The sequence below is a fragment of the Oreochromis niloticus genome, linkage group LG13 (genome assembly GCF_001858045.2).
Source record: "Oreochromis niloticus isolate F11D_XX linkage group LG13, O_niloticus_UMD_NMBU, whole genome shotgun sequence".
Classification (NCBI taxonomy): domain Eukaryota; kingdom Metazoa; phylum Chordata; class Actinopteri; order Cichliformes; family Cichlidae; genus Oreochromis; species Oreochromis niloticus.
Genome location: NC_031978.2, coordinates 20598575 through 20614258, shown reverse-complemented (window position 1 = coordinate 20614258; position 15684 = coordinate 20598575). Strand labels below are relative to the sequence as shown.

The window sequence follows — 15684 nt, the reverse complement described above, 5'->3', positions numbered from 1 at the left end:
GAAGTTTACCTACCTTTTCTCCTTTCAGTCCATCGTTCCCAGGTACCCCTGGCTCCCCTGGTGAGCCCTGTAAATAGTGGTGAAAAGAGACACATCTATCACCAGGCCTTCATCTTCTCACACACATTTATCTCCTCCTCCTCACTGCTTTAGCAGGCTGCTGTGTTCCAACATAATTTCCCTTAGCCAGGATTTATGAAATGCCTCTTTTCCCTCCCTGCTTTTGAATAAAGACAGATGCTCATTACCGAAGCAGGTGTGGAGAACAGATTGGGCCTCTGCCTCCGTTCCCGCATAAAGCGCTTAGATTTGCCTCTTTCCACTAATTAATTCTTAAATTTGATTACTGATCGTCTGTGTAAAAATTCTGGACTTTTCTCCCCTACTTCTTCTCTATCTCTGCCTGCTGAGGTTTATCTATTTATCTCTCTATTTGGCTGGCGGAGTTAAGAAAGAGGACGATACCGCAAGGTGACAGATAAGGCGATGAGAAAAAGGAAGACTTGACATGAAGTGCTGGTGTTTATGATGCCAGGACACTTACTGGCTTGCCCGGGAGTCCTGGGGCTCCAGTGGATCCAGGAGGGCCTTGCTTCCCCTGGAAAAACACAATGGAAAACCAACACTATGGATATTCGATTCTCTTTGTTTGGTTATAGATATGATTTCTGGGCATTGAGTGTTCTTGCCCAGCCCAGCTACAATGCAAACACTGACTTTCCAAAGAATTCCATGAAACATTGCCTTTTTAGTGTATGTTGGGGATCCCATCGCGACTGAGCAACAGTATATTTGCATGCATGCGGTATTTCAAGTTAAAGCTACGCTGTTATTCTGTAAAAGCTCCTCATATTCACTTCCATTTTGAACTCTGTATTGTTTTTATATATGAGGATGACCTAAATGATTCACATGTTACCATGGAAACGGAACTTTTACTGTATCTTGGCTTTTATCTCACAGTACATCTTTTACAGTAGCACTGAGACAGAGTCTTCTTAATTAACACTTGATTTCATCATGAGCATTATTCAAAAGACTTCATTTACAAAACTGCAGATTTAGAGTTATTTAATTTGGACTGAATTTTAGTGCATTTTATTTTATTTTCCTTCCATCAATGACCAAAACCTCAGCAGCCCTTGTTATTCTGCTCCAGAGTCAAAGCTATAATGGCCTTTCATGCCTATACGTGTATCGTTTTACCTTGTATTTAACACATTTTTAGACATCAAAGTTTGACCTACTCTAAATGGCACAGCACCCCAGAGATAAACACAAAGCCTCACCTCTGGTCCTTGATCTCCCTGTAGTCCTGGCGGCCCCATGTTTCCCTGTTAAATCACCGAAAAGGGTGAATAAGACGCACACGGGAGGTAGGAAACTGCAGGAAAAACATCTTGACCTCTGTGCTTTGTCATACACTGCTGAGAGAAAAACTACATAGATTTGATTTCTTTCTGAGTTCAGTGTTCAGCAGAACTTTTGTGCGCTCCATGAATGTTTTGGAGTATTTGGTGAAACCTAAACAACGGAAAGAAACTTTGTGCAGCACAGTACCCTCCGGTAACAGCTCAATAACATCACTGGACTTCGTAGGGTTACCGCCTAGCCTAACAAATATACACCAAAGAAAGGATCCCTTCTAAAAAAAAGAATCTGACAAAGAAATCAGCAATACCCTGCTGCGACTACTGGTGTACAAACACTGTGGAGGGTTACAGAGAGTACTACGTTGGACAGGAAGGAATTTTGTAGCCTTATTTTCTTGGCAGTAGATACTCAAGTTTTAGTGCAAAGGCTAAGTCTTTGATAAGTCACCTTGAAGCCTTGCGGTCCTTGAGCGCCTCTCTCCCCCTGCAGAAAGTAAAGGAAACAGAAAAACATCCGTTCTCAAGATGTGTATAAAGATCCAAGCCATTTCTCTGGCTGACTGTGGTTAAGGTTTTAAAAAAAAAGGCTTCAAGGACTTTCGTGAAGTTAGCATATGATGTGAAGGTTAAAACACTGAATATTTCCTTTGCCAAGCTAGCTTTTTTCTTGCACTGAGAATGTGAATATAATAAAATCAGCAGCTGTTGAGACAAAAAAATAAGTGTGTGAAATTTTTCTCTTGCCTTCATACCACACTGCATTTTTTTTTTTTTTTTAAATGTTTGCACTGTTCTTCTGGCCTTTTCAACAAAGAAACACTGAAATATGATTAATGTGGCAAGTCTCAGCTTTAATTTGACTCCGACTATGATGTGACGCTGTTATGACACAAACACGGCGCTCAGTGTTTACGGGTTGATTAGCAGGGGGGCTGATACACTCGGTGACCGGCTGCAGTCTCCAGGCCTTTCCTATACTTCCACTTTCCTCTTTGAGTGGTCTCTCTGCTGATAGTCTGCTATCCAGTCTGTTCTTCAGCAAGCAGATTGCATCCTGAATCACACTTAGATTAGAGTATTTGACTCAGTCACTTGAGGATAGTCCCACTCTTCACCCTAAAAAGCTCTCTCTTACTTTATGTTTAGGATGTTTTTTCTCTTATATTTGCTCTGAATATTAACACACATAATGCTCCTGTAAGCACTGTTGCTTCAGAACTGCTACCATGCTTTACACGTGAGGTCACATGACCTTTGGTTTTTGAGCTATTCCCTTTTCCCCCCCACTTCATTCTCCTCTTTGTAACATTTGATTGAGGTTAATTTTGTGTCATTTTGTGTCACTGCAGAAAATTGTTCCACAGCTCTCGTAGCTTCCTATTGTTCTTTTTTTGGTCTTTCTTTTTGCAAATTGCACACTTTTCTCTCCTATTTGCAGGGTTACCATGGTTTTGCATCCTGTTTTGAATCCTCTGAGGTCATGGCGTCTTAATCACTGATGGGGACACATGTATGCCGACACACAGAAAACATATCTAACTTGCCGTGCAGTTTTTTTTTAACCACAAAAATATTTTTCCCAGCCATCAACGATATTTGTGTACCAGTTATTTTCCCACTTTGTGCTGCTTCACGGCAAACAACCTATGACGCTTCTCTGATTCTAGATCTCCTTTATGTGAATGATGACCTCTTTATGCCTCAATCTGACAGGCAGCTCCACTCTTCCGCTCTTCTGGGCGTGTCTACTTACTGTTGAACCTTTCCATTTCAAATATTTCACATGTGAGTCTTTCAGCATCGACATAAATGTACTTTAATTAAGGCAGAGACTTGACACTTTATTATAGATTATCTCAAACTTGACGCACTGACAAAGACGGTCTGATTAAAAAAAAAAAAGTATCGCTTTTCATGCTCTTGATGATAGAGACTGCATCTCTGCTTTTGATTTGTTTTTTTTTCTCTTTTCATTTAGCTGACTGTCTTTTGATGTTTTGGTCAATAGCTGCGTCAGTGGCCTTTTGTAATCTGCTTGCTTCCAGTAGATGCGTCTGTTGTTTTGAGGTCCAAACAATAATTGCATGCCAATTTATTCAGCGGCTCACCTTGTGCTTCTTTACAAAGCGTAAGGATGAAATTCAACTCAGAAACTGCACAGCAGGTGAAGTCCCATTGTTCTTTCAAAAATCAAATGTCAGTCCCGCTTTTGTTGACGCTACGTAAGAAATTGGTGTTTTTCACACTGTGGTGTTGGAGGCAATGTCTGAAACCTAATGCTTAGTTTCCTGTAGTTAAATTGTCTTAATAATGGCAGAAAATCTCACCTCATCTCCCTTTTCTCCCTTTAGGGCTCTTTCCTTCATTTCGTCCTTAAAAAAGAAAAGAAAACAAAACAAGAACAGGAGAAAGCAGATGACTTTAAATTTTGACTGTACCGTACTTTGTGTGCAGTCTGAACAAGGAGCACAAGGAAATAAGACGCTCTACATAAACATTTCATGTTCGGTGACATAAACAGCTGCTTACAGTTCCAGAAAGCTGTCTTAATCCATGTGCTGTCATCACCTAGGAGTAATGAAAAAGACACAGTGTTCTCTAAAAAGTTCATTGATCTCGCAATTAGTGCAAGTGAAAACTGAAATAAATAAATAAATAAAATGAGGCAAAGTGATTTGAGCTACTGAATATTTTAAGAATGCATGAGTGGCAGCTTCTATTTAATTCACAAATGGCTCTCTTGCCACCAGTCTGAACCCAGGTTAGATAAGAAAAGATTAAATCTGTATTTTTCCTTTCTCTTTCGTGGTATACTTTCAATACAGCTCAGAGATGGGGTGACAGTGCAGCTCGGCAGAGCCTGCTACAACAAAATTAAACGAAATGCACGAGGTCAAGACCACTTGATGCACCGAAATTAAAGTCGCAAATCAAAGTGTTTGTACGGAGCTCCAAGTTTCATATTGTCGCTTAGACCCGGCATTAACGCACATCCCATCAAATCAGATTACAGTTTGAAATGAAAGCGCAGGTGTCGATACACCTGTGAGCGAACTGGCTAAACTGCTGACAAATTGTAAACAAGCAAACATGCAAAAGTGTGACTCCACAAAATCCTTCGCTTTGAAAAATAAAGATGTTTTCCATAAAATCCAGTTTCACAAAAGAACACAATTGCCTTTCAGAGCATGCACACGCCGGGGAGAGGTGGCACGGTTCAGCCGGCGATGATACGAGCGATTGTTTCAGTTGGATTGCTCACAATCACATTTCAGCGCTGACACTGGAGACATTTACCGAAGGCGGCTTCCGCAGACCTATCTGTGCAGATGCAGATACAATCTGGATATGAGCTTCACCACAGAAATGTTGGTATAAAGTGGACAAAAGGTTTTAAAGTGGATCTGATGTTTCAGGCCTAGCGCATCTATCTGCAATCACCAGAACTCATTACGTCTGAACGTCCTCAGGCCTCTTGTGTTAACCATGTGTTTTGTGCCTGTGTGCAGTTATAACCCGGTCATTCTTGCAAGATTTAATGATATCAGAAGCAAGAGAAAACAGCAGCAATCTGGGGACTAAAAGCCATATCTGTGTGGGGAGATTTCTGCATGCGCCTACAGCTGACATCATTTTCATTAGTAACCGGACTGTTTCTCGTTTAACTTTGATCATTTTTTTCTCTCTATCCAGCTGTTACAGCTGTTCTTATTTCCTTACTGAATGTGTCTCTAAGCCTTTTGGAAATTTTGTTGCAAAGAAGCTACAGACCTTGGGGTGCTTTCTCTTCCTTTAGCAACAATGGTCAAACTAAGATTTGACAATGATACTAAAACCTCTAACGCATCCCTGAGCAATCAGTCAACCTTCAACTTGCATATTCTCAATGTCTTTACTCATTGTCATCAGCATGTGACTCAATTTCTGTCCGAATTTTTACTTGAGAGCCATGAATAACTGCTCTACATAACGTGGCACAACAGATTCAGTTTAATAGATTATAAGCTCTATTGTAAAGGCGGGGACAATAAAAAACAGCACAGTCTCCGAGCTAAAAAGACTGTTTTGCCACTTTAAGGACATTGGGGGAAGTGATGACCGTGCATGCCTGTGAGCACACTGCTCCTCCCTGTCACTAATAAACACAGGCACAAGAAGGTTTATGAAGGGAGGGTAATGATCTGAACCCTCGCTTCTGCTGTGTAAGGGAAATCAATGTTTAACTGCCAAAATTATCTGCCACGGGAAAGCAGAGAGCACAGACAGAGCCTGGTACTAAATATTCAAATAGCCTCATTTATCAAATGACTAATGTTTTCCTCTCTGCCATGTGCTCTAGCACACATCTCCTATATCCTGGGTGGCCCACACCTCACTACACAACAATGAACACAAGTGAGTATTTCTGTTTTGATAGAAAAAATCTTAATCCATGAGTAGAAATGAAATTTAGGTAAAACAAAACAAACAAAGAAAAAATAATAAGATAACGACACTTGCATTAAGGTACATTTTTATCAAATGACATTTTTGTTGGGTACACAGAAACCAGTGAAACCAGCAGAAATTGACTGATATTTATTCACTCTATAATTAAGTTGTCTAATTTCCTTATGAATCACTTGCTAACGAGCAATGAAAGTGAGAACAAGAATCAAAGCCATCAAACTTTGTTTCCAAGCTCACGTCTAAAGCCTTCAGAAGTTCAATAGGAAGCGGATCTTTAGAACAAAACCCATTAGGGCCGAGTCATCTAAATGTCAAAGCCCTCATTTTGAGACACAAAGACTTTGAGACTGTTTTTATTTGATACTTTTTTATCCTTTCTTTCTTTCTTTCCTTTAAAAAAAAAGGCTACAAATAGTTGCTGCCTCCCTTTGGAGTCATTACTGCCGCCTCAGAGATCTTTACCTGATTCGTCACAGTGTATTTTTGTCTTTAAAATGTCTAAGCAATGAGTTCTATCATGCCAGCGCCACCCACTCTGTGTCACCTTCAGCGTATGTCAGACATCCACTGTGACGTCAGTGTTTCTCTGTTTCTGATCTGCCTTTCAGCTGAAACTGTCGCGAAAACGGAAAAAAAAGTAAGATTCTGGCTTGTAATGGTTTGTAATTCTGTAATTTAAAATGATGAGCACCACGATTGGGCCGTGTGCCGCGTGACCCCCATTACTTCACACGACAAAGACTTCCAGGCGACGGATTTTAACATCTGACGAGTGCAAATGCGTTCTGTTGATGCCAGACACACAAAAAGTCACAGTTTGTAGCTTTTCAGCGCCGTGAAAGCTATTCCGTGCACAATTCCCAGATATGCATGTGGTTTATAGTTCACAGGGAGCTGCCAATTATCAGTGAATTCATTATCTGAAAAAAAGAGGAAGCTATTTCCAGAGAAATTCAACATGACTAATCTCATCTGCCTTAAAAAGGCTGCCCATGTTTGGTGCCCTTTATCAACACTGATCCCCTGCTCATATTAAAAAAGAAAGAAAGAGAGAAAGAAAAAAGTATATATTTATGATAGAACAGAGCTGGAGGACTGTCAAAGAAAGGAAATTGGTTACAAGATGACATGCCACCATGGTCGAGGCGTGACTGCAAAGGTAAACACTGCACCGCTCTTGATTTCTTCTCCTCGGTTCTCAAATTCTATTACGAACAGCTCGCTGACGTACAAACATCGGACATATTTTTGTGTTCGTCACAAAGAAAAAGTACAAACAAACGCTTTCGTGACTCATCCAGCACGGTGTGTTGTCTCTCAGGATGAAACCTAAGAATGCCATTTCATGCCAACTCATAGTAAAGACTATTTCTGTGAGGCGAGGTTGCATAGATTTACTTACAGGACCGGGAGGACCAGGAGGGCCGACATCACCCTGAAAACCCAACAGAAACATTGTATCAGTGGCTGCTTATGACGGTGACAGAGCGACAAGCTGGCAGTGACAAAAAAGAAAGAACATAAAAAAGCACTTGAGAAACCAGTGCTGAAAGCAAGCTGCCACAGGTTACCTGGAACAACTACATCAATAGGTTTAAGAGCAACAGTTAAGAAAGCAATAACATGAGCAGTCTTTGGTGAAAACACTGCCACAGCCAAAAGACGAGCAGAAACAAAACACTCAATAATTCTCCTTAAAGAGCGTGCTGGGATACCGCCTCTCGGGTGTCTCACACAGAATGCTAATTAATGTTGTGTATGTCCATACCATGTAACCTGTGAGCATTGTAATGGGTTTATTAGGTGCCCCAGGGAACCTTTTCATTTGGCAAAGCATGTGGGAGCATCAGTTCTTTCATTTGCAATTTACAAACTGTAATTTTTGTGGTTGTAATAGAGCAAAAAAAACAAACAAACAAACAAACACATGTTGTACCTTACCACTTTTTAACATAAAAAGGTTTCCAGAGATTTAAATGTCAGTTTAAAAATACCCACATCTTACAAGTTAAAAAAGTCACACAACTCATTTATGGCACGGCTCTTGGGATGCCAATGTCAGTAAGTCCATCGCTTTGGTCCAGAGAGAAATACCCCTGTTTGATAGATTGCTATGAAATTGCACAGAGGTATGCATTGTTCCCCGATGATGAATCTGGCTGACTTTTGGACTGTAAGACTTCGAGAAATATGGTTCACATTTCCATGCTGCCCGTGCCATATATCAAAAGACTCTGGTCATCCTTTAACTGTTCCTCTTGGAATACAAGCAAATGTTTGACTTTTAGTGCAACAGCCTGACAGCACTGGGATGGACAGCCATACAGTTGGCCACATAGTACCAAGTTTTCCTCTACTGTCATGAACAGGTCATATTTTCTTCTTCTCCTTCTAAAATAAATTGCACAAAGTTTCACATGTCTAACATTTGTCCTTAGATCCTTCAAGCATTGTTTTAGTCAGTTGGATGCCCATTCACAGTCCCAAAGGAGCAGGGGATCAAACTGCCAATACAGCCTACTGAGGCCAGGCCGCACCTCTAACAGAAATACCTCCACCTGTATGATCTGCTGTGAAAATTTTGAGTGCGATAAACCTAATCGAGGAGTTTAATGGTTTTGGTGATTCAACAACTCATCATCTAGCACCACCAGCATCAGGCCAAAACTTCAATTTCCCCAGCTATCTAAAATAATATGCAGAACACAGCCAGAATTATACACACTCTGGATCAACATGACAGCACTGATATAATGGAAATGTCAGCAATTTAGCTCCAGCCTCACACCTCTGCAGGTATGACTGCTTTAGAAACAAACGCAATCAACTGAACTCCAGATACATCTATTCAAAATCAAGTTTTGCATGCATTATAAGCTGTGCCTACCTCTCAGAGCCTACCTATTGAAAGTACAGAATGCAATCATTTTGAATGTATGTAAAGGAATTTCCAAATAGGGCAACGCAGTAAAAGAATTTGTTGCGTATTTGTTAAGTTCTTACAGTTTAAAAGCCAGGAGCTACTGGTAAAATGTGTAAATTGCTCTGTCTGCTTGAACAATAATACTTCATTCTTCTTTAGATCTAACTTCCTGCTTAGTGACACATAAAGAGGCACACTGAGATAGATAATTAAAGAAAATACCGTACAGACATCACTGAGAACTCTGGTCCTGGTTTGTTTGTCTTTACCGCAAGAGATTTCTTCTGCAAATTATTGCTCTGACTCTATTATATTAACATGTAGAAAACACAAAAATACACACACACACACACACTCTCACACATACACACAACCTGTCAGTGATGAGAAAATGAGCTGGACCACGCTTAGAGGAGCAAATGATACAAACACTTGCAAATGTAAAAAACAAACACGCACAACAAATCATCGGCAGCTTCATTATTTGTTGGCAGATGATTTTAAAGATCACTGGAGGATAAACGGACTCGAAGAAGAAGAAGACAACTATCTCAGGAGGTTTAGCCTCAGAGTCTCAGGGAGCAGAAACAGAGGGAATCATCATATTTGACACTTGACATTGATGTGACTTACTTTTTGTCCTTTCATGCCGCCGGATCCCTCGGCACCTGGCTGACCCTGTGGGAGAGGGAGGGAAGCCTCGGTTAATGACTCTGTAACGCAGCGGCATTGTAAATGTCAGTGCAGGAAAATACGTACAGGATCTCCTCTTTCTCCTTTCTCCCCCTTTTCCCCCAGGACTCCAGGCTCCCCCTTCTCCCCCTATATGAACAGAGCAGATCTCTGACAGTGACTGACAGCCAAAGCAGGACGAAAAGACACAAAGACACAAAGCTCTGAGAGTGAAACTTAGGTAAGGACAGTTGCTATGAATAAGTAATCAGAAAAAAAAAAACATACAGTACCGTGTCATCTCAAAATCAAACGAGTTTGTAATTATGGAAGGGGCGAAAAGTAACACAGTGGCACACGCTTTATGAGCCTGTGGCGTTATGTTGGACTTGCAGGATAATGAAAAACTTAATTCCCTGTTGCACTGCAGCACTTTCATGATGCCGTTCCCCTGCCTGCCAATAGATGGCACTTCATGACTGCCAGTGAGCTGCCCTTGAAATGTTTTGACAGGATTTCTTCCTGTCAGTTATGTGACGAATATGCTAAATAAACAGAACTCTAAGACAAATGTGCTCCCTCCTTGGTCAAGACAGATAGTTAATGAATAATTTGTGATAAATATCTTTTTTTTTGTAATCGTATACACATAGGAACTAGCTTTCTCACAATCTGCATCCATTCAGCACCTACTTATGACCTTTATTGCTCATATTTTTTGTCATGCATGGCACACGTGTAAAGATTTGTAGCAACTGCTTCACATACTCTGTGCAGAGACATTATGGAACATCTGTTTACCAATCTCATACGACAAAAAGACATCTGAGAAAGTTTGCAGCACATTTGTACGCTCACTAACAGTGCCTGGACGCTAACAGACAATAATTGCCATTCAGTCCCCCCCCCCAGTTACTTCGACTTGCTAATGACAGCCGTGGTATATTCATTTAATGAGACATAGTCAGTGTTTCCTCATCCAAATTAGGAGCTGTTATTAAGTCAGCAGTGGCTGCAATGTATGAACAGATGGATTGTCTTATTAATATTTTAGTCAGGGAGGAGGAACAAGTGGCAAAACTGACTTTGAGCACTAATTTTTTGCAGCTTTATCAACTATGCGGAAAATCACCATACTACTGCGGAGACGTTACAAGAAAATCACCTATATGAATGTTGGGAGGCTGTAAAGTAGGCCGCCAACCCACCATGCTGCACACAGAATTGTGGAGGTAGTTAACGGGTGAGTTATGACTGACATTCAGTGTAACACATAAGATGGAAAACTACTGTTACCCGAGTTGTCACTTGTACACTGTAATCTGGTGCAGACTCATGGCAAAAAAAAGAAAAAAAATTCTATCTTTATCTTTATTTGATCTCCACGGAAGATTATTCAAAGTCAATTTACTGGCAGAGGTGTATGTAACAAGTTAATAAACCTTTCAAACGAGATTAACTGTGCCACAGCCAATATTTATGTAGATTATGACTGTATTTATACGAAGAGAAAGCCCACCGTGTATAAGACAGGGAAGCGCTCCACCTGTGGATGTCTGCGGGTGATATGTTGCCTCTGAGAAACCTTGACTCATCAAACTGCAATTAAGCCTGTCTTGCATCCCTCTATCCATCAATATCTGCAGCATTCTGTCAGAGCCCATTTGAGACTGTCAGTGGGAGACGCAGTTATGGAGATGTAATTCATGAGAACACCGTCTTCCCAGCACATCATCCACTGCAGACCCTTTTTTTTTTGTCTCCTTTAAAACATTCACACGCTGTTGAGTGAGTGAGTGAGCGAGCGAGAGGGGGCTCAGCTCACACAGATGTTGCACAAGCTGCAGTTTAGTCTAACTTGCGTCTATTTTGTCCAAGTTAAAAAATGCACAAGGATGGCACTGAGAGGTACGGAGAATCCCCGGCGCTGTTCAATTATTGCTGCTCGTGAAAACTGTTACTTTTCATTCCTCTTGGAGGTGCGAGGGTTTATCTGCTCTCGCTTATCGTCCCGGGTTTGCTTAAATTCCTTTAAATGCATTACAGTTCTGTTTTTCATTATGGGAGATTAAAACGTGCAGTGATTCTCTGGGACACAAGTTTCCTTGTCAGCCACAGAAAGCATAAATTTATAATGATAAAGTGAAGACGTATCCGTGATGTAGGGGCATGACTGATTTATGGCAAGGGCAAGGTTGGCATGCACATTTAATGGAAGAATTAGAGCACGGGAACAATAGTGCTTAGCAGCGTATGTCTCATCTAACATCTACATAAGCATTAAAATGAATGCTTTAATCATGTCCTTTAATCAAAATGTTACGTTTAATCTAATCGCAAACGTAGCTTTGGTCTCCTGCGAGCGTTGTCCCCTTCAGGCGTAACGCTACATTTAATAAGAATTCATTTTAATGTTTTAAGTCAAAGCGGGCCTGCAGGTCTACTTTCTCAAGCACTTGTAAACTTGTAGCACACGCCATAAACCCAAACGCTCAAAATTAAACAGATTAAGTTCATATTTAAAAATTCGAAATTGGACCATCTTAAATATTTTGAGTTCATGTGACATGTTCCCGTTTTTTCTTTTGCAGTTTGATTACATTGAGAAGTAAACGGGGCATGAGCCCGTCAGGTTGAAGAGAATATGACACACGCAATCATAGACTGACTAAAGTATGAGCAAGAAAGCCAGGAGGAAGGTGAGCAAAAGGGTGGAGCTACGCCTGTTTTAAAATAAAAAATGCTCTGTGTTGAGTTATAACTTGCTCCAGTTGTTTCAGTTACCTTTGTGTCAGATTAGCAAAGGTGTGACACCATAGGTGAAGTGATATGTTGGGAGTAATGCTCTGCTGGGTGTGAAAATAAAGACCTGTTTGTCTCCATTGAGGTTTTGCTAGATTAAAATAATGCTTATTCTGTTACAGTGTGATGCTGCTTAAGTCTGCATACAAAAATTTGAAGGACACAAATAACTGCCTGGTTAAGGTAACACGAGTGTCTGTAAGTCAACTTATAATACCTGACAACAGAAGAGACAAGTCAAAAATAAGTTACGTTTTCTTTGTCAGCACCAATGGAAACATTTGACTTAAAAGTCTAGAGTCAAATAATCAGGACAGAATACTGTTTATTTTCTCTGCCTGAATCTGTTCTACAATAATTATTTGTTACTGTTTTTTGGTTTTAGCGAGTCTTTTTCTTCTCTATGTTCAAACTTTCAGGATGTTTTTTGTTTTTTTTTCTAACAAAGGGTCTCATTAAAGGGAAGCAGCATTTGGAAATTAAAAAAGAAAATTCTAAGACAACAATCGGAGCGTTATTTTCATTTCCGCCAAATAAAATTTGGACTTCTATGGATTCATTTTCTGATTCAAGTATAAACACTAAAGCTACAACTGAGCAGCCAGTTGGTCAAACATGAAAACGCTTGTCAGTTGATTCACACGAACCACAATAGGTGCTGCACCTCCATCTGTGGTATATCTACTGCAATCCCATTTGTTTTGAAGTATAATAAGTGTGTCCTCATATAGACAACTTTCTTTTTCAAGGTTGGCCAGCTGACACTTCTCCTTCCTCTGGGCAGAGGGAGCAGGAGGTTTTCTGCGGCCCAAGCTGACACCACCGCAAAACCATACACCTATACATCAAATGAACAGCTGCGGTCAAGAGGGTGTCCACTACACAATGGCTTTCACTCTCAGCATGATCACAAGTAGGCCACTGGAGGCTTGGCGGGGGGTGGTGGTTATTTTTTATTTTTTTTGAAGGAAGCAGGTTACAAGAAAGACAACGGGAGGTCTGGTACAAGTTTTTTTTCCTTTACACTGCGTATGTCATGCAGCCTCTGGTGAGCTACAGCACTCCTGGGCTTCATGAAAATGATTGCAGGGCCTGTTTTTTTTTTTTTTTTGCCAAAGCACTGTATGTAATGACCATCTGTCTGTTTGGAGTGTGGGCAGTGAGTCATGCTGGGTTGCACTGCGGGAGATGCAGGGTGGGAACAGCTATTTAACTTGCACAGTAGATAGTGTACAATTGACTGAAAGGTGCCACCTCTGAAGACGGATATCTGCTCTCGACTATAAACACACACGCAAAAGTCAGTCAAGGGCAGAGCAGACTCTACTTCAGGTTGCACACACGTCAGACTTGTCCGGATCAGTTTCTTGGGACAACAACTTTGGCACATCTTTATACAGACAACACTTTGCAGATGATTAAACTCCTTGGCTGTTCGGGAGGCTGCTACAGTGAACACTGCTCAGTCATCTTGGCAATTCACACTTGCTCGAAGTGAAGGTAAGGGCCAGTTTATCAAAAGCGGGAGACACCTCGAATCTACTTTAAACGCCGCTTGTCAGTATTTGTTTTGTGGTGAAAAATGTTTGGGTAATACCTTGGCACTTGCTCCTTCGGCGGCTCCTGCGGGACCCTGCGAAATAAGAAGACAATTATATGAAAACTCACGCGAGCGCCGCACATGTTATTCATCACAAATACATAACAATCATAACCCTATTCCGACCCTTATGAAGATATAAATTATTCCTGCAAATATTCTTGTGACAGTGGCTTTTCCATATATTATATATTTTTTTTAACCTTTGCACTGATGTTGCCTTTCATAAAGACATGGCCGGATCCCTCTAGTCGGCAGCTAATCTTTGAGTGCGTCTTTGTTATGCGCCTTTCACAGGCTCCCCTGTTGTCGTCAAATGCTAATTTGACTTTGAAAAATAACCGCTGCCTCCTCAACTGCGCACACACGTCCTGCTGCCAATGGACAAGAGAGAGTGATGCCCTGGAGTGTGTTTTGAATAGATGATTTTGCCCCTGAGATCTACCTCAGCAAAACAGGTGACTCATAAATGCCAATACCGGGGGACGGAGGCAAATCTGGCACATGCGAAGGGTATCATCAGGATATTGCCATTTAGAAATGTCACACCTTCTCCATCCTGCCTTTCTTTTCTCTTATGACTTTGTGTTCCACAACTTTATGAGGTATTAAAGAAAAAAAAAGAAGAAGCAGGGGCTAAAATGAGTCACACGTGGGAGACACTGTTTAACAGTGAGTGGCTCAATTATAATGAAGACAATTGAACCTGGGCACTGGTAACAGACGCAGCACAGAATCTCTCTCGATTTGTGGATGAAATAAAATAAGACAAACCCTATGTCTCTGATCAAGAGTGTAATCAAGGCAATCGTGCATGAAAATAATTGGACACCCAAAACATCAGAGTTACACAATCCCCAAACACTCCTGTTTGTCCTGGCGTCAGAGCAGTTAAGCATCTGACAAGCTGTCTCCTTTAACGCATCACGGTGTTTGTGACCTTTAGTGTGTGGGTCACTACACAAACACACAAACGGCGTCTGGAATTGGCTCGGTCGCCTAAGGAAAAGACCATATTTCAAGGAGTCAATGGGCCCTCTAGGCAGACTTGTCCTACTTGTCAATACAAACATTCTAAAGTGCTACCTTAATATACCCCTTGTGGTTTGGTGCTGATAATGTAGCCTGTTTGTAGCAGTATGGGAGAAGATTTTGAGCAGATCAATAAAGCACAAGAAAGCATGAAATTAGTTAACATAGATACTTTAAGGAACAATGTCGTTGTAATTGCTCTTTTTCGGGGCAGATTTTGTATTCTGCAGCGCTGGCCTTATTGACTGTTTGCTTTAATATGCTTTTGAAGTTGTAATAAATTTGTAACTTCTTTAATGTGTCTGACTTTAGTTGGATATCAGTAAAAAAAAAAACTTTTTGTGATCTCAGGAGAATTCCCGGTCTAATAAAGGTTGAGCCGAACTCTGTTTTCACTGCTGGTAATTGAGTGTTATAGGCAGACAGAGTAGATGTGCAAACCAAACAAATGATCTATTAAGTTGAAAGGAATGCATTTGGATATTTTCAATAGTACTATAGATCTTGACCTTTTATGTAAAATCAAAAGGAAAGAGCCTATGTACACAAGTGAGAGTGGCAGTAGATAACTTACAGGCGAGCCTTTGGGTCCAGGTTTTCCTCTCCGCCCCTTAGGAAAGCATAGGGAAAAAAAAAAGTGGACCAAGATGAGTCAATATGCAATAACAGGTGTGGCTGGGCATGCATGCTGCCAGCAATTAAGGCTAGACAGCAACTCCTGTCACAGTCTCTAATTTGCTTTTAATTAACAACAAGAAAACTGCTTAATTGCTGCACCCTGTGTGGCCCTCTACTCTTTGTTCCCTCCTTTGGTTTACTGTCTCCTTTCCAGC

The 15684-nt window shown here is 40.9% G+C and overlaps 1 protein-coding gene across 3 annotated transcripts in view; it reads right to left on the bottom strand.

Annotated features, from left to right (window-relative positions):
• LOC100699545 (collagen alpha-1(XIX) chain) overlaps window positions 1-15684 on the bottom strand; it is a 159684-nt gene that overhangs the window by 30978 nt on the left and 113022 nt on the right. For all 3 annotated transcript variants that reach the window (XM_019366896.2, XM_025897435.1, XM_013269134.3), the window contains 11 exons: window positions 15426-15461; window positions 13817-13852; window positions 9505-9567; window positions 9379-9423; window positions 7225-7257; window positions 3903-3941; window positions 3701-3745; window positions 1822-1857; window positions 1290-1334; window positions 545-598; window positions 14-67 (listed from right to left, as the gene is read on the bottom strand). In XM_019366896.2, coding sequence (XP_019222441.1) covers window positions 14-67; window positions 545-598; window positions 1290-1334; window positions 1822-1857; window positions 3701-3745; window positions 3903-3941; window positions 7225-7257; window positions 9379-9423; window positions 9505-9567; window positions 13817-13852; window positions 15426-15461 — 486 coding nt within the window. The remainder of the gene's footprint in view (window positions 1-13; window positions 68-544; window positions 599-1289; window positions 1335-1821; window positions 1858-3700; window positions 3746-3902; window positions 3942-7224; window positions 7258-9378; window positions 9424-9504; window positions 9568-13816; window positions 13853-15425; window positions 15462-15684) is intronic.